We start from the raw sequence: 25,819 nt of genomic DNA on the forward strand, positions 1-25,819 counted from the left end.
GACATGGCTGATGTTGCCATTGCGTAATTTTAAACTTTTTTTTTTTTTTTTTTCAAATGCGCCTCCTTTTTATTTCTCCTCGTGTTTCATTTAGAGAGGAAACCTATTTAGGCTAAATGGAATCCCTAAAATCTAATGGAACAGTAATTATACGTCTATCTGTCGACGTTTTTCGCATTTCTCGCATTGCGGCTCTGAATGTTGACGTTTTATGTAACAGACCAGCACAAAGTGGAGCGTGGCAGGGAAGTGTGGGAACATTTCTACATTTCTTTTGCCATCAAAACTCTGAAAAGCGAAGGTGAACCTGTGAATCAGCCTCTGACTGGGTTTCTTCCAGGATCACAGAGTCTTCAGCTCCATCCCGCTTCCCTCAACAATTTCCCCAGTACAGCGCTGCCACCGCCGTGTTTCAGATTGGCGTTAGTGCAGTTAGAGGGATTTGCCACATTTGTTGTTTGGCATGTAAGTTAAAGAGATATATCTTGATCTGATCCGAAGGCCTTTATTTCTGTATGACGCTCTTTCATGAACACAGCAGCATGTATGCGACTCTTTCATCATTTACGTTGGTAAAACCTTAAGGAAACCATTCAGTTCCTAAAGTAAAAGGAAGTCAATACAAATTCCTTTTCTGGGTAGAAATACAAACGTGTGTGTGTGTGTGTGTAAAACTTTAGTACTTGTCAGTTAAAAATTGCTCAGTCACACTTTTTCCCCTTCACCTGCTGGTAAAATACTCCCAACTCATGAGAATCTGACTCTGTGAAAGGATATGGAAACGTCCCTGATTTCCTTCTGCATGTAACAAACACATCACCTTCATCAAGGTCTGCCGGCCGCGCCCCATCCCCCATCACATCTGCTCCTCCCTGGGATTACAGTTTGTCTGAAACACCCAGTGCTGAGAGGGGAGATTATGGCTGTACTGGCCTCTCCGAAGGGGGGGCAGAGGGGGTTGACCAATCGGAACAGGCAGACGCAGGGATTAACCAATCGTGCCACAGAGAGGGAGGGCAGAAGGGATTAAACAGAGCACAGAGTGGGATTAGGTCAGAAAAGTGCTTTGAAATGTACTTTGTTAAACACTCACTTCTGCCATCACGCATCAGATTTCTGACAGTTCAGCAGAACTACAAGAAGCTGCATTTCTCCATGTGTAATAAGTAAATTCGTTTCTACTGTAGTCCTGATCTTCCACAGTCCCAATCAAATCCGTTCACTGATTTTGTCAACGGAGACTGGCTTTAAATTTAAAAACACAAATCGATCCACGGCTGTGGACTAAAACGTGCACTACTCCAAAATCCTTCGGCATATTCGATGTCACCATAGCTCTGTTTATGTGGTATTCAGGTCACCGGCGGATTACCAACTCGTCCAAAGAGCCGCGGAGCGTCGTGGAGGACGGGGGACGTGGGGAACCTCAGAGCACCCCGACGGAGACACGCCCAAGTTTAACTCCGCCGCTGACCTTTCGCACATTTTCCACGGCGGAAAAGCCAAGAGCCCAGAATGGAAAAAAGTTCAACAGAAGAGGTGGGGAGATAAAAGGAGCGAGCCGCAGGTGGAGGAGGGGGAAAAGGTTGAGGTGGGTGAGAGACAGAGGGGGATAGGGCAATAATCCCAACTAATTCACTTAGGGCATTGCTGAAGGGAGGCTAAGAGGATTGGGACACTCCCAGAATCAGATCACCTAAAATAACCAAGACGGAGCAGAGCGAGGTGGAGGCCGAACCGCCAACCCAACGTCGTCTGCAGACCGGACAGGTCCACCTGCAGCTTGACCCCGTGACCTGAGAAACAAGGCTTCCAACTATACAACTCACCTCAATGAGCTCCAGCGCGCACACACACACACACACACACACACACACACACACACACACACACACACACACACACACACGCGTAAAGAATAAACCACTTTAATACATCGACACAGCTAAAACAGAACATGTTTTTTCATCCTATGGAACAGACTGAAACGCTACACACCAACACTGATAAACATAAATGCCCCAAAAATGGATAAAAGCAAAGGACAGAGCTAAACGTAGCATAAAGTGATGATAATAGTAATAATAAGTAGTTGAGAAAAACCTTAAAGGAGGTGCAGCCTACAGTTCCTTCATCACAATGTGAGTTTAAAACACAGTGAGTGTTACGTGCATGTGACCTTTGACCCTGCGAGCATCTGAAAGGCTGCAGGTTTTATATGAGCGTGAAGAGGACAGACTGTTGGACTCCATTCAAAAATACTTAATTGACCCCAAAGGGAAATTAAATGTGAATCATATTCATTCAAATTCTTCTGTTACTGCAGATGTTGATGGCTGTTGGCAGGAGGAATCTCCTGTAGCAGTCTGTGTTACAGTGACTTTGAAGAAGCCGCTGACTAAAGACACTGTTTTCTCCAGCAGGCCTTCCAGTTCTGTCCCTCCCTACAACACTCACACCCAGACAAAAAAATTAAAATAAAGATACAAACAGCCTAACAAACAGGAAACAGCAGAAACCTGCTAAGTCACACACACGCACACGCGCCCACACACTCACACACTCATGAAGGGACGCCCCTCCTCGCCTCCTAGAGGACCTGGAACTTCCAGGAGTTCTGGTCCTTGTGGTCCAGGCAGTCCATGGTAGTGAAGCCCAGTTTCCAGGCCTGCTGGTCCTTGTAGTCCAGGCAGTCCACGGAGGTGAAGCCCAGGGAGGAGGCGGTGCTGTAACCCTGCGAGGACAGTGAGGCCGGGGACTGGCTCAGAGAGCCCCCCATGGAGGGCACGGTGATGGGGCTCAGCGCGCCCCCTGTGCCCGACAGCTGCGAGTGCATGGGGGACAGGTAGGCGCTGCAGTCCAGGCCCGTGAAGTAGGAGGTGGTGCTGGCGTAGCCCTGGGTGTAGGCCGAGGGCTGGCCGTAGCTCATGGGGTAGGGCGAGGGCCGCTGCATGCAAGGGGCGGAGGAGGCCAACGGGTCGGGCAGCGGGGAGATGGCCGGGCTCCAGATGGACACGGCTGTGTTTCCTGTGCTGGAGCTGGGGGCCAGGCTGGGCCCGGCGGACTGAGCCGAGGAGGGGCTGTAGGAACCAGACGGGTTGGGGACTGGGTCGGGAGCGCTGGGCTCCTGCGCTGGGGAGGCCTTTTTCTTGGGAGGCCGGGGCTTGGACTGACCACTGCTCTGCTGCTGCTGCTGGCGGCATTTGGCACGACGGTTCTTAAACCACACCTGGAGACAGAAAAAGAAAGAGAGAGAGAGACATATTAGAGACAAGTTCTGACTGGGAACAGAGAGCAGAAAGCGGAGCTGCGCGTACCTGCACCCGGGACTCGGGCAGGTTGATCTTCAGGGCCACCTCCTCCCGCATGAAGATGTCCGGGTACCGGGTCTTGGAGAACAGCGCCTCCAGGATGTCCAGCTGTGTCCGAGTGAAGGTGGTGCGCTCTCGGCGCTGCTTCCGCGGGGTGGCTGCCGAAAACGGGAGACGCACACGAAAACGTGTTAACATCACATGAGGAGAGATGTGGGATCGAATGGCATCATAACGCAACAAACCATTAAATTTTTTTAAATGGTTTTTAATCGCGTTAGTTTGTCTTTGTCACTCAGTGCGACAAAGACATGTAGGCTAATAGTGACAAAAATGCCATTTACCAGGACAAACGCATCAGGTTAGATACTTTTATCTAAGTGTTTCCAAATTGTCCACATTTTATGAGAGGACTACGTCAAACGTCAGAGGATTTGTATTTTAAAATCAGCCCGTTTTCCACACTGTAGACTCCTAAAAATCCCAAGCCGCCAAACTCACCGGTGAAAGGATGTTTAGTATTCCGAACTCCGTGTTTTTCCAAATACAGTAATAAACCTTCCGCCAACACAAACAAAAAAGCAACTGTTTCTTTTCTGCTTTTCATCCTCGTTTCGGCTGAAGCGTTACGCGCCAACCTGCGCGCTTTTACGCATCACTTGTAGCGCGTTTAACACAAAGTAATACGGACAAATAGTCTTTTTTTCCCCCCTAGACATTATGAAATGTTTTGACAAAATAAAACTTCCAGGTCGTACTCACGGGGATAAGCGACCGTGGTGTGGAGCACGTCCATCCCGGGACCGGGCAGGTTCAGCCCGTTCATGGTGTAATGAGGTTGTTTTATGTAGGACATCATCCTTCCGGCAGCTTTCCCAAGCCCTGTCACTGACTTGGAGGTCGGACGCGCAGCGCGGCAGCTGTGGGACCCTCGGAGCGCAGCGGCACCAACCCGGTCGGCGCGTCTGCCGGGATCCGCGCGCGGAGCGACGCGGGAACGCGCAGGGGAAACGTGAACAGGGATTTCTGTTTTTCTTTTTTTGTTTTTTTTAAAGCGCTCTTTGAGCCGAGGGTGGGCTCAGCGGCGGAGGACGAAGGGGCGCGCAGAGCATCCGGACTGACAGGCACCGCGCAGCTGAAGTGGCCCCTGGGATCCCTCTGCGCCTCGGACGCGTTGCGGCTCTGAGGTTCTTCTCCAGGACGCGCTGCTAATTAGAGGGAGCAAGTGACAGCAGCAGAAGCAAACCCCTCCCACACTACACGCACACACGGTGGCACACAGGCTGCAGAACTGGATCAAGTGTTTTTAAGTCCCCGGAACCCAAGAGTCAGATTCAGACTCAGATTTGATATGAATAATCGATTAACCGCTTCGATACAGAGCTGCAGGGTTACATTTGCCGGCATATTTCGCAATAAGGTTAAAAAAAGTATTTTAAATTTAAATGAATCCTATTGCATCATAGAATAGAAGTTTGGATTTTTAATTTTCTTAGTTTGTCTTTTTAAAGTTGCTTCTAAAAAAACCTTTTATTAGCAAAGTGCAACTTCCTGTTTCCCTGGGATGTGATGCTCATATTGACACCATGAATAGTAAACAGGATGGCGAGGGTGGTAAAAGAAAATCTCCAAAACTTTCAGAGATCTGCAGCAAAGGGAGGCACCTGGGGACCACCAGTTCTCCAGAGCAACCAGGAAAACTGGTTGTGATCAGGACAAAGTGCAAAAGAGGGTTGTGCAAAGTATTAACTGTAAAATCCAGAAATCCTGCTAATAATTTTTTTTGCTCCTGATAGGGATGAACAGTTATCGTATCGTTTATCATTTATCATAATATGCTTCGTGTCGTGATAGGAATAAATTCCACAATAATTTCCTAATCGCATTTAGAAAATACTCTAAAACTCTGTTATTTTATTTTATTTTTTTACAGTTTTCTCCACTGTTTTGTTCAATGAGAGCATCTTTAATACTTCTTTATGTGACTTGGGCCCTAAAGAACCATATTAGAAATGGATATGTTTTTCAAGAACTCTATTTGTTTTTGTGGGAATAAATGTTCTTATGGTCACATTTATTGCTAAATACTATAATAACATTTTGAGTAAATATTGCCCTCTCCTAGTTCATGAGGGTTTTTTTTCTACTACCTACAGTAAATGTCCTTAACATAAATGTTTCCTAAATGTTTCAGACGATGCTGCAATAAAATCGGAACTTATATCAAAGCTTTCATCTTTAGCAGAATGTGGGATGCTTGACGTGTCACAAATACATCCTTAGAAGTTCAAATGAATTTCGGCTTACATCAATAATTCGGGGGTCGACATGAATGATTTTATTTGTACATCTGCATAAATAATGATCCAGTAAACTTCACACACACCTCACCACCAATATGGATCTCCAAAACAGCTGGACGTGCTAAATTCCCGCCCTCCACACACACACACATACGCACACACACCTACACACACACGCACAAACACCCAGATGCACCAAAGTGATAAAGCCCATTTGATTTATCATAATATGCTTTATCTGAAAACTAAGTATCTTATCTCCAGATAATAGAGAGGAAAGACGGAGCAATCCGTTCAGTTGGGACGACGGCAGCACCGGGATAACGGACGGGTCGCAGTGGAGAACGAACGGGAGGAACCGGAGAGAAAACCTGACGAGAAGAAAAGGATGCGAGGATGGGAGGAGATGTGTACAAAGGATTCAGGGTGAGGAAATGAAACGGGACAGGATAACGAACAGCTCAAGAGTGAGAAAATATGGCATTCATGTAAGTTTACTGCGTGTGTGTGTGTGCGCGAGATCCATGCATGTTCACGAACCAGATGTGTGCGATACTGCGTGTTTTGGAAATGATCTGACATCAAGTGAATACATCGGTATCAGTATCGGTACTGATACCAATACTTTCTGTTTAAGTTCTGACCTCCAGGTGTGTTTTCCCTTAATTACTTTGTTCCAACTTGCAATGTTTAGATAAAGTTTACAGGTGTCTACAAAAAAAATTTAATACCATATTAACGTGATTTGTGCACAATTTTTCTAAATGAACAAAGTTCAAAATATTATTGTTCCAAAGCAAATAAAAACTACAACAAAAAATGAGAGAGAGTTGAGAAAGTAAAATACAAAAATTCCAGATGGAATGTTATCATGCTGGTATTGATCTGATATTGATATTGACTTGGTATAAATATTGTTAATATTTTTGGAAGGATCTGCCCACCTCTAGCATGTACTGTTTTAAGATAGCATTTATTTAAAATGTGAGAACAGGTTTGCAGCAAACCTGTTGCAATGGGATTCAAAGAGCTGAAACTTTCTGACTCATTTCAATGTGATAAAAAAAATTACCCTGCGCACTTTGACTATACCAGTGAAATCTGCTTGATAGATCCTAACAGCAAACGGGGAAGCAGTCGAGGGGACAGAGTGGATTTAATCCCTTCCCCCCAGGAAGCTGGACTCAAACGGACACAATCAGGGTGATGCGACCGAACGATTCAGTTTTTCAGACCAAACTGAGGGGCTGAAAACGTCCAGAACCGGGCGGCACCAGGAGAGGAGGGAGAGATGGAGGAAAAGCAGAGTATGGTAGGGGTGGGGAGTGTGTGTGTGTGTGTGTGTGTGTGTGTGTGTGTGTGTGTGTGTGTGTGTGTGTGTGTGTGTGTGTGTGTGTGTGTGTGTGTGTGTGTGTGTAGGGAGGGGGGACTCTGGCCCTCGTCCCCACTGACACACTGCTGCAGTTAATCCAGATTAGAGCGTCTAAAACAGGTCGGCTAAATCTGCAGGCCAGCCAGCAATACAGAGGCTGCTGTCAGCCCCAATCACTCACACACGCACACACACACACACACACACACACACACACACACACACACACACACACACACACACACACCACACACACACACACACACATACACACACACACACACACACACACACACACACTTCAATAATCTCTTCTGTACCAGCCAGGTGCCACCCACAGCCTGCCAGTCCCCCCAGCTCCCCATCCAGCCGCACCAGTCAGACCTACTGCAGCAACCAGCTTTTTAACTCAAGACAGACCTGAGAGTCACAGTGAGATGAAGTGGATGATGATGATGATGATGAATATGTCCCATTGCATGTCTAATCTGATGAGTCATCAGAAATCTCCACATGACCTGTAGATTCCCCTCCATCAAGTGATCTGCTCCCACGAGGGGAGAAGCTGAAGCGGCAGCCGACACTGAAACGCCCGGCCCAGTCCACCTCAGAGACGGAGAGTTATCCTCACTACATCAGCCCAGTCCACCGAGCTGCCCATTCATTCTCAATCAGAAAAGTGAGCTCAGTTAATGACTCAAAGTACTTTAAAAAGTTTTCTGTCTACGGAAGCCCAGCAGGTTGCGTGGAGCGTTCTCTCCTCCTGGATCAGGGGTGTCAAACTCCAGTCCTCGATGGCCGCTGTCCTACAGTTTTCAGATGTGCCACAAGTTCCGAACACTGGAATGAATTGGCTCAATCTCCTCCTTCTTGTGAAGATCAGTTCACAGAGCCTTAAAGACCTAATTATTCTATTCAGGTGGTGCAGCAGAGGCACATCTAAAAGTTGCAGGCCAGTGGCCCTGCAGGACTGGATGAACACGTAGCATAAGTCACTTGCATTGTGTCAGTGACTTTATAGCAGTTCCTCACAGCAAGCATGCATGCAGCGACAGCGGAGAGGAAAAACTCCTCTTTAACAGGAGGAAATCTCCAGCAGAACCAGAACCAGATGAGATTTATTCTTTAGTTTATTAAAGCAAAACCAAAAAATGCAGCACGAGAAACAAAATATGGAAAGTTTATATAGATTTGGGACCAGTTCATTTTCTCCGTCACATATGAACAAGGCTGAGGTCTGGAATTACTTCGTCTAAATGACTGTTCTTTTCTATTTAAGCCTGTTGTTCCCTTAAAATCCTCAGTCGTCTCTATAAAGACTGAAGCGGCATTCAGTATCATTTGTATGCAAAGTCTAAAAATCATGAATGTCAAACTCATTTTGGGTTACATCAAGATCAAGACCATACGCTCAGTCATGTTAAAATATCAATAAATATCTGCCAATGCATTCGATAACTTCTTAAAGTCAAATCATACTGAGCATATTTTCACGTCGATGTATTTTGGCAGCACAGAGATTAAAATCGACTTGGATTTGACTGAAAATAATATTTAAGCACACAACTGTTATATTAATGCTTCCATTTATTTGCCCCTCGTGAGTGTAACGCCGGGGTCTGCAACTGCTACAGTCCAAAACACCATTCAATTAATTAGAACCATTTATAATTAGAACTGGAGAAATACACAGGAAATACAGCTATGTTTAATGAACCGCTTTTTTTTTTTTCTAATTTGAGGCTTTGCTTTTTGAACCAATTTGAATAACAAACAGTGAAACATGGTGGTGGCAGCATCATGCTGAGAAGAGACTTTTCCTCAATAGAGATGTAGCTATAAATCTGTCTCCAGCCGAAGCCTGGAGTTGTAACTGCATCAAACAGATCACATTTTTTAACACAATTTGTGGAAAGGAGAGATTTTTCCTTTCATTTTGCAGATTTTCTGTTAAAATAGAGTTTTCTTTTCCTAGCCTATACCTAAACTCAGGCGTTTTTCCACCTGAGTTTGTCCTTCGAGCCTGTTTGTCACATGTGACGGTTTTCCCACTCAGTCATGTTTTCTGTTTTTATTCTCCCTCCACTGCTTTCTGTAACTACGTTTTATAAGACAGGTTCTTCAGGAGCTTCTCCTGGTCAGAGCGTTAGCTGCCCTGATCGTATGGCGACCGCGCCGACACTGAGGCGGACGTTCTTCTTCAGACTGGCTGAGTTTTCCAAAGAACTCACAATGCCATTCCTGGGTCCAGATGGATCGCTCCGACACAGACGGCAGATTGAAACCAGTCCAGGTTCCTCAGTGGTGCATCTGTCCAAATCATTCCAGCTAGTATTCCACGAACACCCAATTCCACTATCAAAAGGGTTTTTGGCTTTCACGTTTCTTCTTTCATGTTTTTTGTCTATGAATATGTGCTTCATAGTCTGTAAAGGTTGGTAAAACCACTCACACCTGGTACAGTTGTTTAACTACGAACTGTGATGGATTCCTTGTATGAACCAACGCACAATAAACTTCTTCTGCGAGGTATTCTTGTGTATCAGTGTGTGTGTGCGTAATGACTCAGGGGCTGCACCGTGAGGTGAGGTGTGTCAGTATGGAGGATGACTGATTACAGTAGACAGTAATCCTGCAGATGGATTAGCAGGTGGAATTAGGAGAAGTGGGGGTGTAGCACACTGCCACCTTTGAACTGTAACAATATGGAGCAGCAGCGCACAGGGCCTGGCCTCCGTCTGCATCACCCCCCGGCCACACATGCACGAAGCGGGGTGACCCACGGCGTCGGAGGCCCCCAACCGGCACGGTACACGGGTTCTTATGATGACATTACCCCAGGTCTCGACTGTCAGAAGGTGACGTGACGAGTCCGCCAAGCGAGTTCCCACCATCGAGACTCGCAGACAAGAGAAAACGTGTCCAATGGAGAGAACGGTCCTGAAGTGTGACGTCAGACTCTGTGTTTTATTGAGATTAACTGCTTTTTCACTTCCTCATGTATTTGTAACTCGGTTCAATTCAAAAAATACTTTATTGATAAGCCTGAGGAATCATCAGCTCAGGCTGATGTTTTCAGTGATTCTGAGGAAAAACATCTGCTCTTAAAGCAACCCCAGAGCAAGGAGCTGCCACCCAGAACATCCCGAAACATTGGGACCTTACTCCAGTAGAGACACAACTCTACTTTCAAATTGTGCGGTTTTTTTTTTTTTTTTTTTGTACTGGGCTGTTTTTGTTGTATGGAACCTGGGAAAAGGATGAAAAACTAACTAATCTCGTTGTTTGTCTGTTGCATCGCGGCTTTAAACATCCTCTCATCCTCTCATGTTCAAAGTTCTCCACTCCTAAGCTTTTATGTTCCTCCTATTTTCATTTTTTTTTACAGTCATTAGCATCTACCTACATTTTCTCCAGTTTACAAATCCCCCAAAAAATAAATGTATACATCTATTGACGCCTCACCAAAAGTTAAATGAAACTTAAAATATGTTTGAGTAATGAATCTAATTTAAGTTAAATACTATACAATATATATCTATATATATATTTTCTCTTGTTGTGTTTATTTCTATATGCTACATATAATTAAATAAGATGTTGCTCCAGACAAGGCTTGCATTTGGCTGATAAGTACAGAATAATAAACAATATTTCATGTTGGAGTGATGCTTCCTTTAACAAGTAAATATAAGTGAAAAGTTTTTTTGCTGATTCTAAACATGTAAATATGCTCCATCCCCATCAGGGAAATAAAGATGTTTTTAATCCGACCTTGTTTTCCTAATTCTGAAGGTGAACAACGACCTTCTCCTTCTTCTCTGGTCAATTAAACGTTAAGAGTAGGTCACTGCTGACCCCTAGCGGACAAGCGTCAGATGACAGGATTGTAAGCAATGAAATGTGATTTCATCAGGAAACCCATTTATATTATTTCACATCTTAGTAACAGCTTTAACAGATAATCGGTTTCAAACGAATTAAAAAAAATTATAATAGAAGCCATGTTGGTCTTTAGCAATGAAAATTTAATAATGAAGATGTTAAAAAACAGGACACTTCTCTGCCTGAAGATCATGATCAGGAAGATTCCTTAAAGGAGATTTGCAAAGAGGAACCTGTGATCTCTACAGCACAACTGGTCACCGAAAAGATAAACATCTTCAAACCGCAGGAGACACTGGATAAAAAAGGGGAGAAATGTCCATCTATGGGTAAACCCAAGGACACCCAAACACAGAATTTAACTGAGGTTCCTGTTAGTCAAGCAGCAGAAAAGACAACAAGTCCAGCAAAGTGTGCGTGTCTTGCCAAATTTAAGGAGGCTGAATTGGAACATATCAAAGTACAGAAGTACTTTATGAAGCAACTAGATGAGATGTTCGATGTAAATCATAAACTAAATGCTGAACTTAAACAGCAGAAGGCTCTGGTGAGGAAACTACTCTCAGAGAGAAGACGAAGCCAGAATTCAAAGGTTTCTGTCCAAATTCAGACGGATTCACAAGACCACAGAAAACAGAAAACAGTCAGTTATCAATCTGCTTCAGTACAAACAGAGAAGGATCTACAGGAAACCAGCCATCAATTAAAGCCAGACCGTCGAACAACTTCAGCACAAACTGAGATGGATGTGCAGGGAACCAGATCTGACTTGAAACCAGTTTATCAAACACCTTCAACTAAAACTGGGTCCTTTTTAGTGCTAAGAAAAAAGCTCTCTGAAACACAACAGATTGGGCATCAGGAATGGCAGATCAAGCTATTCGAGACCTTTACAGGTAAGAACGAGAGAGAGTCAGCAATCAAAGCTTCCTCTGAATTGGACACCCTCAGAAATGAAAAGGTTTCTGGAGGTAACAGTAAACAAGACATTTCAGTGCCAGAAGAAATTGGGGATCAGACAGCTACCATTCAAAATGAGAATCACACAAATGAAACATTCATCGTTCAACCACAGCAGGCGCTCAAAAAAGAAACGGACTCCACAACACAACAAAATGGAGACAATGAAGGTGAAAAAAAGCAGTCAAGGACGTCTAAACGTAAGAACAAGAGAAAGGCAGCAAAAAAAGCTGCATCAGATTTGAAAAGTCTCAACAATAATAAAGTTTCTGTTGAAAATGCTGAACTAGAAGAAGTTTCTAAATCAGAATCAGTCAGGGATCAGTCAGCCACCATCATAACGGAGATTCAAAGAAATGTAACAATGATTGGAAAACCACAGCAGGCGACTGAAGACACGAAAAAGGCATTGACTAAATCTAAACGCAAGAACAAGAGAAAGATGGCAATCAAAGCTCAACTGGAAACTATTGTAAACCCAACAGAGACTGATCACAACTTGATCCAAAACACCAAGGGACCAAAAACTGGTGTAGAAATAATAGCAGAGATCCCACAGTCAGCTGTTGAGCAAACAGAGACCAAACCTTGCCAAGTTTCAGGAGACATAACAGGTAAGGCTCCTGTGGTTTCCACACAAGGGGAGAGTAATCTAATGGAAGAACAGAGAACATCCCCTCCACAGATAAAGGTTTCATTCAACAAAGATGTCATCCAAACAACACCTCAGGAACCAGAAACTCCAGCAGCTGAAGAGTTTCAGCAGAACAATGTCTCTGAACAGTTATGGTAGTTGTGTTACCACCCGTAGGCCACTAGAGGGAGCAGCAGGCCAGAAAAGTTGCGACTTAAGAGCAGATTTAGAAGTACCCAAAAGCTGCAGAACTTGTTAAAAACTGTGAACTGTTCTGAAATAAATAAAAAGGGGAAGTCCGAATACATGCTGAGAGCGAAAATCCTTCCTAAAGATGAATATTTATCACAGATTTAAAAAGAAAAGTAAAACGGGAGACCGCGGATGTCAGAGGAATTAGCGCCCCCTTCACTTCCGGAGTGCAATGACTCTGTGATTGTACTTGAGTTGTGTGAGGAAACGGCTGAAACATAAACAGCCGAGCCCCGTCAACCCCATGTTTTAGCATCGGAAGGGCTTGTTTTGGACCCGCGTGATGCTCCGGGAGTCCTACCCCTTCGTGGAAGACAGCTTCAGCCGCTTCCCGTCGCAGAGCAACATTTACGGGCTGTGTCAGGCCGGGGAGCAGGAGCTGCTCGCGGCCACTCTCAAAGGGAAGGTGGTCTGCTTCAGGTACCAGGAGCTGCAGCATAAAGTCCGCCCGGTGGCCAAGGAGGTCCAGTTCACCTACATACCAGGTACTGGTGACGACTAAAGAAGCATGAGTGTCCTACCAATGGCTGCTCGATGCTGCAGACTGAGTCCTCCCTTCTTTCTGCAGTCGATGCAGAAATCGTATCAATTGATGCATTCAACAAGTCTTCACCCAAAAGAGGCCTGGTGGTGGGGATCACCTTCATAAAGGTATGAAATGTTGGTATGCATCTTTCTCCCGGAGCAAGATGTATTGCTTTGTGTTCAGAATACAGTTTGTTCTCTAATAAACATCTGAGGACTTCAAAAAACATCCGTGTCTTTGAATTGAGATTCAGGATCACAATTCAGTTATTTCTGCAATAAAGTGACTTCTGAAGCATTTTTTATTGATTTGTGTTGTATTAATTGTGTCTCAGTTCAAAAGATTTTAATATTACTATGACGAATTAGGGCCATTGTAATTTTCATACAAAAACAAACAAAAAAAAAAGTCAGATTTTGAGATTATACTCGGAAATATTCTAGTGAAAACAATGACTTGGCTTCGTAAGTCCAAATTTTTTCTGTGAAAACTCAGAAATCTTCTAGGAAAAAAAAAAAGTGGAAAACTGAGTAATATTTTCAACTTTTAATCTCAAAATTATTTTAGTTTTTTTTTTTTTTCTAAAATTCTACTTTGGAAGTTTACAAATGTATTTGTTACTAGAATATTTCTGATATTTATGTAAAAATTTCTGCGTCTTTCACTAGAAACCTACTCCTCCTTTTTATTTTTTTATTTATAGTGCCCCTAAAACAGCGTCGCAAAATACACTTTCCATATTTTTATTTGTAATTTAAAAAAATGATGCAACTAAATGTTGGCTTGTCACATCACCTCTTAAGAAAGCCTTCTGAAGTTTGTAGTCGTCATGTCAGAAAACGTTCCAGTGGTTCGAACAGTTCCTGTATCTGATCTACCGCAGGACTCCGGAGACAAAGCCACGCCCTTCCTGAACATCTACTGCGACTATGAGCCCGGCTCCGAGTTCAACCTGGAGTCCATTGCGCGTGAGTGAAGCTGCGAACGTATGAAAGCGACACTCGTCCTGACGGTGCTGTGAACTTATGTGAACGTGTTCCTCTGATCAGAAAGCTGTCTGAATCTGGAGCTGCAGTTCACCCCATTCCAGCTCTACCACACAGAGTGAGTATATATATATATATATATATATATATATATATATATATATATATATAAGCTAAAGGCAGGATTATGTATTCACACCTAACAACATTTTTCTGTCCATGAATTGAACTAAATAGAAATTTGCTATCAGTTTGTGCTCTGTGATTGGGTGTCTGATGCTGAGTGTGTTTTTCTCTCTCTGTCAGAGTGCAGTGTCCTGATGAAGGCCCAGAGACAGTTTTTCTACTCAGCGGTCATGACCAGAGGATCCACCTGTACAAGGAGGTTGGCGCACATTTCATATCAAACTGGAAAACTTTTGCTTAGTGGTCCAATTTGACCCATTTCTTGAAAGAGGATGCATCTTACGATGCATTTCAGATAAATCCAAAGCAATTCACAAATAAAGGTTTTTTTAATTGATAAATTTTTTTATGGAGCCTGATAGCGAAAGCTGCAATACTCCCATTTGTGAAAGTAAAACTGTTTTGCTTCTCTTTGGCACTTGGACAATAAATTCAGTTGCCAAGGAGAATATTACACCAGACCAATTATAAAAACAGTTTTCATACTAAAGTGTAGGCTTAATGAAAAGTATGTGTGATACCTACTTTTAGGATGTTATTTTCTGACAAACGTGCCTCATCTGAACATGTATTCTAATGCAGTTATTGAGTGTGACTGTACGTGTTGAAGCCTGACTCCTGGTTCCTCCACAGAATGCCTCCCTGCACCAGTTTGAAGAGCAACCAGTAGAGAAACTGTTCCCTGAACTACAGCAGCTGCCCAGCAAGTTGGTTATTCTGAGCCTCTTCACCTCCAATACTACCTATGTCACGTTGCTTATTGTGTATATAATGCATGCACTGCTGCTGATCTATTCAGATTTCAGATATCTAGTTTATTTTATTCACTATTTGATAATTACATGCACCATTAGGCTTTTCTGGAAACAAATTTTTGACCTGTGGTTTCTGTCAAATCTGTAATTGATTAAGTTTTTTCCAGATAGTCTTACGCTCTCTTACTATTTTGCAACCTTAACAACTGAGCTAAAAAACAAGCTGATTCTGGTCACCGGGTGATTTTTACGTGCATCACTTTGAGTGTTTGTGTTTACTTTTTTCTTTTCTTCTCTCTCTCGCTGTGCAGTGTGTTGTGGTTGGATATGGTGAGTGTAGCTGATGGAAAGCGGCTCTCGGCGTACGGCTGTCAGAACGGCTGCATTGGACTGGCTTTGGTCAACCAGAATGGACCAGGTGAGAAGAAATGAGCCGTAAATGCAGATCAGAAAGTCCCGAAGGATCACTCTGTTATCTGGATCTACAATAAAACAGGCTCCTCCTTAAAGTGCTTCGTTAGGCACTTTGCAAATAGCACTCTGCGGTGAAGACACAGGGACACATCCACGATCCACATGTTGTGTTTCTGCTATATTCTGTGTGGCATCTGATTTACAAAGCAAATAGAACTAATGATATAACGGTGAAAACATGTCCAAGTCTAAAGCAGCAAATTCACAATTACCGTATTTTCTGGACTATAAATCGCTCCGGGGTATAAGTCGCATCAGCCATAAAATGCATGATAAAGAAGAAAAATATATATAAGTAGCATTTTTGAGGGAAACTTATTTGATAAAATCCAACACAAAGAACAGACATGTCATCTTGAAAGGTAATAAAAATAGAATAGATGCAACCACAGGCTGAATAATTGTACGATATGCTAACGTTACATGACAAACAACAAACTGAGAACGTGCCTGGTGTGTTAGCATAACATATTAAGAGTTATTCAAATAACTATTGCATGAATAACATGCTAACAAGTTTACCAAACCATTCGTGTCTCTCCAAGTCACTAAACGCAATGAAATATTCGTCCTCCTCGATGTTGCTTAACTAACTCTGTTAACTCTGATGGGAGAATAAGACAGTCCTAGAGCGCCCTCTTGTGGTTTAGTGTGAAAATAACGTGATATGATATAATGATGTGTTAATTTCCACACGTAAGTCTCTCCTGGAATATAAGTTGCACTCCTGGCCAAACTATGAAAAAAACTGCGACTTATAGTCCGGAAAATGCGGTACGTGACTCTCTACTAGAAATGTTCAGAAATGACAAAAGGAAATATGTTCCTGGTAGACCTAAATATGTACTTTGCTAATTTTTAATAAAGTGTTAGCTTTTTTTTTTAATTCTTTGTTTTATTATTATTAAATATTTTCACTTTTACATTTACACCCGACAATAGTGTTCGATTATTAAAAGACATGCATGAGATAATATAAACTTTAGGCAGTTCCACATAAACTTCAGTGTTTACTTGTACAGTCAGGTTGATTTAGTCTGGCTTCACTTGACATAATTATCTTTGCAGCATCACAAGTCTGACACACCTACGTGAAGCTGGGCTCAGTTGCTCATGAGTATTTTACTGTGTGTTTCCATAAGAGGTCCTGCAGAAATGGCAGGTTCAGTTTGACAGCCCGATTTCCACCGTGCTTCTGTTTCCACTCAGCTGCCAAACCAAGTCCAGAGAGGCCAGCGGCGAGAGAAGTATGGATTTAGTCTCGCCAAATCCACAGTGTGTCTCAGGGTTTCTTGCTGTTTATTTTATTTTATTGTTTCTCCCAGGTGAAGAAGTTGGTGGCCACAATCTTCTGATAACCAGCACCATAGAGATGGCAGTGGTCTACAGGTTTGTGTCAGGAAGCCTGGGATTTTCCTGAGCTCATCAGTTTTACTTAGACGATCCGCTATGTGTTTCATCAGAGACGTCCAGGAGTGTGGTTTGTCGCGCTCCACATGTCTCGCAGGGAGTGACCAGTGGGATGCCGTCCTCTGTGCTTTGGTCATTGACCTGGACTTTGACGGGCAGAAGGAGGTGCTGTTGGGAACATACGGACAGGTCAGAACCACTGAGAGCTGGTTTTCTGGTGGCCATTAAATACAGTCACTGCAGAATCACGATTATTTTGCTCGCTCCTTTCTTTTTACTTTCAACATTTCCAATGGCTTATTTGAAGTACCCACTCATACTTTATGTCTTTAGGCAAACAGCTTGACTGAATTATAGTTCTTGTAGTGATGAAGAACCATTTTAAACACTGCAATGGTTAATCAGCAATATGTAATTCTAGAACAGTGATCTTGTACAGTCTTTGTAATTTGCTCATTTAAAAACATTCCTCTCATTTTTCTGGTTGATTCATCTTCAAAATAGGTTCTTTTTTTTTAATTATTGTTATTTTAATTTGGATACTCAGCAGCTGAAAATATATTTTTTTCCTAGTACGTTTTATTTTGGACAGTTGTTGTGATATGTAACGCTATGAAACAAAGCAGAAGAGGTTCAAATAATGAATCCAGTGCAGACAGTGGAGATCTCACATTCCTAATAATTCATAATTGGGAATGTGAGATCTCCAGTATGAAAATGGATTAACTCCAAACGCTGACAAGCATCCAGACGGTGAATCAGGAGGACGTTTCACTGAGACGTGGCTGCAGAAAGATACTACAAACTCCAACGATGCTGAGGTTGGTTTTCCAACCATACAAGAAGAAAAAGATCTAAAGAAGTAGCAAAAGAAAACGAGGTGGATTATTGTGACGTCAGGTGATTTTAATCACACCTTACTTTCTCCCGTTGTTCGTGTTTCAATCGTTTCTCAGCTGCTATACCAGAAATAATGTGTTGGATTTGTTTTTCAAAACATCAGGGATGCATGCACCTCTGTTGCAAGACCTACTCTTGGCAAATCAGATCACAAATTTGTTTTCTCAAATTATTTTAGAGGCAACATGTAGTAAAAAAGAACTAAGAGAAAATGTCACAGGAAACTGAAGAAGCTCTGAGGGGATGTTTTTTTTACGCTACAGATCGGATTGCTCTGTGCCAGCCACACTGAGAGGCCCGAGTGTGTGACCGACCACATTATCTTTTATGTAGGCAACACCATCCCTACAACAAAATTGAGATGCTTTAATAACAAACCCTGTATCACCAGTGATCTAAAAGAACCTTCAGGACACCCGACAATGAATTATTGAAGAGTATTCAGCTCAAAGTTCATCCTCTGCATCCTCTTTTCCTGCTCCGAGCCAAACTGACATCCCACCCGCCCTTTGGCCCACTGCGTTCCTGTCACGCTTAAATCATGGTTGTAACTCAGTCTGAAGAGACCATTTCATCATAAAGTGAAAAGCACTTTCCTCTAAACTAGAAATACAAATAAGTAAATTAAGCAAGTTTCTTGAAGACCTATGATGATTGAATGTACATCAAAGGCTTGACCCTTGAGATCAAAGGGCTCTGTTTTTTGGGTGATGTTTTGACATTAAGAATCTGATTAATCTGAACAGTACGAGATAAAACGGGACATGTTATCAGCTCTTGTATTTTCCAGATAAGAACAGTGAGCTCCTAATTATAAAGCTGTCCATCTCTATCTTGAAGGAACTACTTTGTTACAAATTCCGGCCAGCAGGCAGGGGACAAGACGGAGAGTTCCAGCTGCAGTGGAGGCGGAGCTTCAAGAGTCCCTTGCTGTCCGTCATCTACCTCGACTTGACCGGGGACGGGTTGAGAGAGCTGGCTGTCCTCACTCTGAAAGGACTGCACATCCTACAGGTAGCACACTGTTGTCAAGGACACCGGCTCTGCTGTCAGGCTCTACATGACCATGGAGCTGAGTGTCAAAAATCTTGTTGCACAAGTGATAAGTGCTGACCTCTACTGTATGGATAGAGAAATTGCAGAATGGTTGAACAATATATATATATTTACATATATATGTGTGGTTTTTTTCTATTTGATCATATTTTTGCTAAAATACATATCTGCTTTTTACTTAGTATAAAATTTCTTAAAGATGAAGGAAGTCCTTTTGTTCTACCTTGAATTAATTGATCACCTTGATAGACTTTACACCACAAATGCTTAGCTTTCTCACCCTCGCTTGACCGAAAACTGTTATCCCCCTGCGTTATGGTTCTGACCTGTTGTTGTGGGTCATCTCTTCAGCACAGCCTCACCTGCACTGCTGGTTTGGTTCTGGAGAGGCTCACACAGAGGGTATCGGCGCTGGCTGCTAACCCTGAGCCAGATGAAGCTACAGACGCTGAGGACAGCAGTGCTCCAGCTCACAGCCAGGAAGGTGGCGATCAGACGTCTACATGATCCAGCATTTATTTGCCTGTTGGTCCCAGTGGACCGCACCGGAACGCTTCATCCTAATTAAAGTGCAGTTTAAAGGATTATCTCAGGGGTGTACTGCATTTAGGACTGATTAGATCATCGAACACCACATTGGTATTCAGTAGGCAAACCTTCAATATGGAAGTTTCTTTAGCTGCAGGTAGGCTGATAAACAAACAAGGGTGCTCTGTTTAAGTTGAATAAAGTGATGTGATCTTGAGATCATTAAAGTGTACATTTATTACAGAAAATAAATAACCTATTTGGATTGATGGATGTCTGGTCTTCTTTGTTTTGTGTGTTTTCTGTGAGAGCGCTGATTGTTGTTGGAGATAGAAAAATACCAAAATGAAACAACTAGCTGTAAGTATGCTTTACTAAAAGTGTAAGGTCAGACACCAATGTTGGAACAGGAAACGTTTATCCCCAGACTGTTCCCACAAAGTGCAGCACATTATTGTCTGGTGTGCTAAAGGTCTAAGGATTCACTTCACTGGAACTAAGGAGCTGAAACCAACTCCTGAAAAGCACACAATTTTCTTATCTGCGCCAAACATTACTCTGACAGCATAGCATAATTAAAGATAGGTATTTTGCATGGAATTAGATACAATCTGGAGAACTATAGAGTTACGATTAACCAAACTATTGTGGAATTAAATGTTTTTATGGGCGTGACTTCCTTTTTTTAATTGCTAATTTGTACGAACCATTATTATTATTAACCATTTCTTGCTATGTATTTCTTGTAATTCAGAGCACATAGCCTGCTATAAATGATATATTTTGTGTGTTCGTCCATTTTACTAATGGTGGTCTGTTAGGGCCAGCAGGGCCTTCACTGCTAGCACTAGTAAATAGAAAAAAGTGTAAATGTTTTAATCGTATTTAATTTTATCTGTGATTTAATTTTACTCTACAAACCAGTTGCTAGTTGGTGTTGTGGAGGTTTCACTGTAATTTCCTACTTTTGAAAAGTGCCTTTAACGCATCTGGCGAGCTGCTCCGCTTCACTACCTGCTGTACCCGTCAAAAATGCTGCGCAACATGCTATAATTGGCAGGACTGACAGAAATATCGGTTGAGGTTCTCAGTCAGAATTATAAGCCAATAATTCTGAAACGCCTGTCGTCTCAAAGGCCCCGCTGTAAGGCAAGAGCTTCCCCTGCAGTTGTCGCCGTAGTGATCTTGGTATTTACAAAATGGCGGCCGCATCCCGTTTTGACCGTTAGACCTTTTTGCTGCCTTATCAAAGTCGCCTTTTTTCAAGACGCTCTTTAACGGATAAAAAAAAGAAAGAAAAGAAATAACAAAAAATTGAAAATCCACACCAAATCTGGATTCACTAACACGGACTAGAAAGAAGTTTGCGAGGTATATTTTAGCTAGGAGTGGCTAACAGCTAGCACTGAGCACAGTAACCTGTGGATTCTATTTACAAATAATTGGGCGAGTGTTGCTTTTCTCTTATATTCTCATACAAACTTTTCTTAATGTTTTTTGTTCTTTTAATTGTTCACGTGTACTATTTGAGCAGTTAGGATTGATATTGAGCATAATTGGGAAACTAGCTAGCTGTTCAATTATGTTGCATGTGTATTTTTTTGAAATATTCATTAATATATTGCTTGTTCTATGCATGATTGCTTTTTTTGGCTTAATTTTACTTATTTCCTTGCTTTGTGATGAAAGTTGCTTGACGTTTTGCATTGTTTTTACAATATGTTGTTCAACGATAGTTGAGTACTTTTGAAGGCCCTGGTTGAATTACAGATGCGCTGGTGGCTAAATCTGGCATGTCTTCATGGTTGTACTCATGTTGATGATTAATATGGACTGTCCTTTATGAAACAAATTCAAACGTAAAATGGAGGTAGTGAACCTTGTTTCACAAACACCAAAAAGGTGCATGCACTGTGACTTCTTTTTCTTCAGATTTCTTCAGTTGTTATAAAAATATTTTATATAGGCCTATTAAATATGACTCAATATACATTTTAATTCATAATTTAACACATTAAAATTGGGCTTCTGTCTCCATAACCCTCCTATCCCTGCTCTTTCTGAAATGCCTCACAAGCTCTTCTGTCAACACTTTAGCAACAGTTTTACCAGTCGCACGGCGCAGTCAGCAAGATGCCTGCTAATTGCGACTGGCTAGTCTGAAGGAGACGAGTGAGGCAGTGGCCTTTGCACAGCTGAATGGTTTGCCAACAGCAGATTGAAGGAAATTTCTCATGCACGAAAGAATCAAAGCAACACTCCGGGTACGTTTTTGACGACGAAATAACTTCCTAACTTTTTTTTTTTTCAAGTCAATTTTACATAGAGTCCCCCCCTTTTAATGTTAAAAATAAACCGAAATAATTTATATCTGCTGATGAAAAAAAAAACTTACAGAATTAGTTTGTATAGTTTGATGCAGAGTTACAGCAGGTAATGGAGCTGGGTCAGTCTTGTTTTGGTTCTGTGGATAGTTTTGGTTCACTGTAGTATCTCTGGGTCCCCCCACCCCCTCTCCAAAAAACTATTTTCTCCCCTCTCTCACTACAAAGGCAACAATAATAGCAGCTGCGCTCATCACACCGGACTTACGAGGGAAATGTGTCGTGAAGAAGAGTTTAAAAAAGCTGTTGTTGTTCCCCCCTCCACTCTCTGCCCCTCGCTGCGTGGATCTCTTTCCCTCCTCCGCGCTTCTGCTTTATTTCACGTGAAGGCGCAACAATACGGGATCAGCGAGCGGCGCCTTGAACTCAATTGGCTTTTATATTTAGCCCCGTGAGGGGAGCAGCAGCGGCGGCGTGGCGGGGAGAGGAGACCCTGATCCCGGTGTTGTTTAACATCCGAACCCCCACAGAGACCTTAGCGCCCGGGGCCGCGGTGCAGCGGCCGGGGGTGGGGGGGTGTGTGGTGGTGAGATCGCTGCGTGTTCCGTCTGTGTCAGAGAGAGAGAGACGGAGAGAGAGGGAGAGGAAGAGAGCGAGAGAGGCAGGGGGAACAGTTTATCGGTGGAAACATGATGATGGCCGGTGGTGGAGATGGTGGTGGAGCAGCAGCGGCTATGGACCACAACGGGATATACTCGAACCCGAACCTCCACAGCCTGCAGCAGCAGCAGAGTCAAATGGAGGCGGACAACCCGGACTCCCGCAAGCGGCCGCTGGAAACTCCGGCTGAAGAGGCCGGCTGTACCAAGCGCACCAACACCGGAGGTAAGAGCGCCGCAACACGAAATCAGCCAGTCCTCCGCGTCTCATCCACGAGAAGCCGCAGGTTGGTGTCGGAATCCGTCCCAAGAAACAAACAAACAAAAAAACAAAACAAAACGGTGCGTCAGTATCGGCCGTCTGCGTGCAGCCAGAGCGCATGGAAGCCCAGCGAACCGGCTGTTGGCGTTTCCAGCGCAGCACCTGTGCGCTTTGGAAGGCTCCCCAGTGTTTATGGCTGTTACTTCATATCCCAACTGGGAGGGCAGGCTGCCTGACTCACTGAACGGCCTCCTCGGCTCAGGTCGGCTTTGAATGTGAATCCAAGAAAGCTCTCTGCTCCACATCTGGAGCTGGAGATACGCAGAGAAGCAGAGAGCTGATTGGTTTAACGTTCTAGCTTTGTTCATTTAGTCCGCTCTCTGTTATAGGCTCGGATTTATTGGACTAGTGGCCTCACAAAAATCTTTGTTGAACTTCGTTTTTTTTTTCTTTTCTTTTCTTTTTTCCACCCTCAGAGCAAGAAACATTAACGGTGTTTATGGCAGGGATAATTGGAACTGTAGAGAAAACAGATCACAGCCGATTGCAGGTACTTAGAAAGAGGCGGTTCTTGCACAGGAGCCCTCCACATAAATAAAAACACATCCAAGGAAGAGGCTAAAACCAAAACGTTCTCATTATGAAGCGTAGAACTAAAATAAAATTGACTAAACATAGGTCTTTGATGTCTATTAAGCCATTTAATGTTACTATTAAGGCATGTTTTGGCAATGCCGATACCGATTCAGAAACTTTTTTTATTCAGGTTTGATATGTCATCAGGCTTCTGATCGTTTGGGTTTGTATAAATTAGGATTTCTGATATTCATCTTCCTGATTTTCTGTTTGTGCTGCTGGAGGCGACAAACTGCGAGGTGATTGGTCAGATGTTTGACATGGCAGCAGAAATACGATAATCTCATTTTTCCATGAGACCATCGTGCTTTTGTTCATTTTCCTTTTATTTTCTTTTTCTTGTTAAAACCTAAAACAGAATTGGGCAAAGTTTGTAGGTTTATGCTTTAATAGAAAAACAAAATACACTTGTGAGAATCATTTTCTGCATAAACAAAACAGACAAAAAAATCATTTGTAAACAAATCAAGAGTCTTTTTTTGAGGTGGAGTTGAGAAACTCCATCACAAAATTAAAATAAAATTTTAGGAGAGATTCTTGAACTAAAGCAGCGATCGCACCACTGATACCAACTAATTGGTCTTATTGAACTTTGTTGTTACTGTACAAAAATCTCAGGATGTCTCTGTGTTGTGATAAATTTTTCATAGGAGCTCTGTGTGCAGGATTTTACTAAAATTTTAATACAAAGATTAAATTACAGAATTTACTTTTTGAATTGGTTTTAGCATTTTATTTTAGTGATTAGCATTGTCAACATTACTAATTACCTACCGTGGAGACAAGATCCATACCTTAACTGAATACTTTCCAAAGCACATCCAGCATGTTTTATGACAAAAATAATTCAACTCTTAAAAAAAAAATAAACACAGTGACTTTCTGTAATATCTTAAGAAAATACAGCTTCCTTTACTGAAGCTTCTTACTATTTTTGTACTTTCACTGACCCTGTGGATGGTGGAAGCATCTGAGTCAATGCAAAGAGTGTTATTGTCGGCGTGAAGAGGGAGAGCTCACCTGGCGTGTTCGCTGATTGGAAGAAGAGAAAAAAATTCTGCTCCCACCAGCATCTGTTTCAGAGTTGCTCACGGTGCTGTGGCGCTCTCAAAATGTTAAACGTAAATCATAAGCTCAGCTAAGCAGGAAAACTAATAGGTAAAATTTACACAAGCCTCCAGGGTGAACACTCATCGCCGGTCGTAGTGCAGATCTCTATCTTAACCACGTTTATTTATAGGTTTGCTGATGAGGCCAATCAGGCTGGAGGGTAAAATTCCAATCAGAAATCTAGGAACGCTCGTTAAAAAAGATGTGAGAGAAGACGTGTTACAAGATAAACATAGGATATTAAAAACGGGGAATTATTTGCTGCACTGTCAGGTAATGGTTGGGTTTAGTGGTGACAAAGAACCGCTGCATGAGTCCTAATTTTTCTGCAAGATGTTAGAGAGCTGCAGTCAGAAGATGATGGCTGACTCGAGCTACTGTATGTCTTACTCCAGCTTAGGGCTGTCGTGCTCTGCAGCTCACAGCGAACACTTACTCAACAACTTAATATTAATTAGATGTCTGCAGAGAAACACAGTGTTTTCTTTTTTTCGCCATATGTTACTAGAATTTCTCCCTTTGTGCACCAGCAGCACCTCATTCAATGGTGACGGCAGCATTATATCATATTTTCTGACAGCGTGAGCACATCCTTTCTGCACTTCGCTGCTCCTCAGAAATAAAATTTCAGCAAGGCACGAAGGGAGCCCTGATGGCACCAAGCAGTGTTTTAGAACATTTCCAAACCCCATATGTCATCCATTAACACCTCGAAAACAGCTGCAGAAGAAGAACTAATGTGGCAATCCTGCTTCTCGGAGGCAGTTTTTCACCGTTAACCTGCAAGCACCAACACCCGGCTCGGATTTTGTCATTCAATTACCGGCTGATGTGAGTGTTGGAGGAGTTTGGAGAACGTTTCAATTCGCACATATGTTATGTGCTTTTTAGTGCTGCCACTTTCATAATTTCACAACCTGATGCTGGATAATTATGATGTAGTGATTCAAGGGAAAGAGGAGCTTTGAGAACAGGGTTATATATCTTAAGTAATACAGGGTCAGTCAAGGAACCTGGCACCTGTCTCAGGGGACGCTCAGGGACAACAGGTATACTCTGGAAGATTCGCTAGTCCATCAAAAGACCATCCATTTTTAATTACGTGTAACAGAGATGTTCTAAGTCAAAACACCAGACAACTGGTTATTGATCTCATACCAGCTTAACATCACCTATTAACCCGCTTTGTGTGTTTTTGAAGTGTATGTAGGGGAAGAGGCACGGCTTAGTTACCCGCCTATTAATATTTTATGAAGCAACTGTTTCAAAACTGTCATTGTGACGCTGGGT

General features: G+C 42.7%; 3 protein-coding genes and 1 long non-coding RNA gene across 4 annotated transcripts in view; 3 read left to right on the forward strand and 1 right to left on the reverse strand.

Moving 5' to 3' along the window:
* Positions 1-1,912: 1,912 nt before the first annotated feature.
* On the reverse strand, positions 1,913-4,551 carry crx (cone-rod homeobox). The gene is made up of 3 exons (XM_055046861.1): positions 4,074-4,551; positions 3,318-3,469; positions 1,913-3,229 (listed from the first exon to the last, which is right to left on the reverse strand). Exons 1-3 carry the CDS (start codon positions 4,168-4,170, stop codon positions 2,591-2,593), a joined length of 888 nt encoding a protein of 295 aa, XP_054902836.1. The 5' UTR covers positions 4,171-4,551; the 3' UTR covers positions 1,913-2,590.
* Positions 4,552-5,383: 832 nt separating this feature from the next.
* Positions 5,384-10,179, forward strand: LOC129370744 (uncharacterized). The gene is made up of 4 exons (XR_008607086.1): positions 5,384-6,102; positions 6,727-6,926; positions 7,310-7,665; positions 9,103-10,179. It is a non-coding gene; the product is annotated as an uncharacterized LOC129370744 (long non-coding RNA).
* A 2,714-nt stretch (positions 10,180-12,893) lies between these two features.
* On the forward strand, positions 12,894-19,807 carry kptn (kaptin (actin binding protein)). The gene is made up of 12 exons (XM_055046577.1): positions 12,894-13,202; positions 13,286-13,368; positions 14,127-14,211; positions 14,293-14,347; positions 14,536-14,614; positions 15,049-15,122; positions 15,482-15,588; positions 16,787-16,891; positions 16,970-17,033; positions 17,108-17,243; positions 18,795-18,968; positions 19,362-19,807. The coding sequence occupies exons 1-12, from the start codon at positions 13,001-13,003 to the stop codon at positions 19,515-19,517; spliced, it is 1,320 nt and encodes a 439-aa protein (XP_054902552.1). The 5' UTR covers positions 12,894-13,000; the 3' UTR covers positions 19,518-19,807.
* A 719-nt stretch (positions 19,808-20,526) lies between these two features.
* nova1 (NOVA alternative splicing regulator 1) overlaps positions 20,527-25,819 on the forward strand; it is a 35,681-nt gene continuing 30,388 nt past the window's right edge. The window contains exon 1 of the mRNA XM_055046578.1: positions 20,527-22,747. Coding sequence (XP_054902553.1) covers positions 22,552-22,747 — 196 coding nt within the window. The 5' untranslated portion in view covers positions 20,527-22,551. The remainder of the gene's footprint in view (positions 22,748-25,819) is intronic.

Source organism: Poeciliopsis prolifica, unplaced genomic scaffold, assembly GCF_027474105.1.
Source record: "Poeciliopsis prolifica strain line A6 unplaced genomic scaffold, Auburn_PproV2 SCAFFOLD024, whole genome shotgun sequence".
NCBI lineage: Eukaryota > Metazoa > Chordata > Actinopteri > Cyprinodontiformes > Poeciliidae > Poeciliopsis > Poeciliopsis prolifica.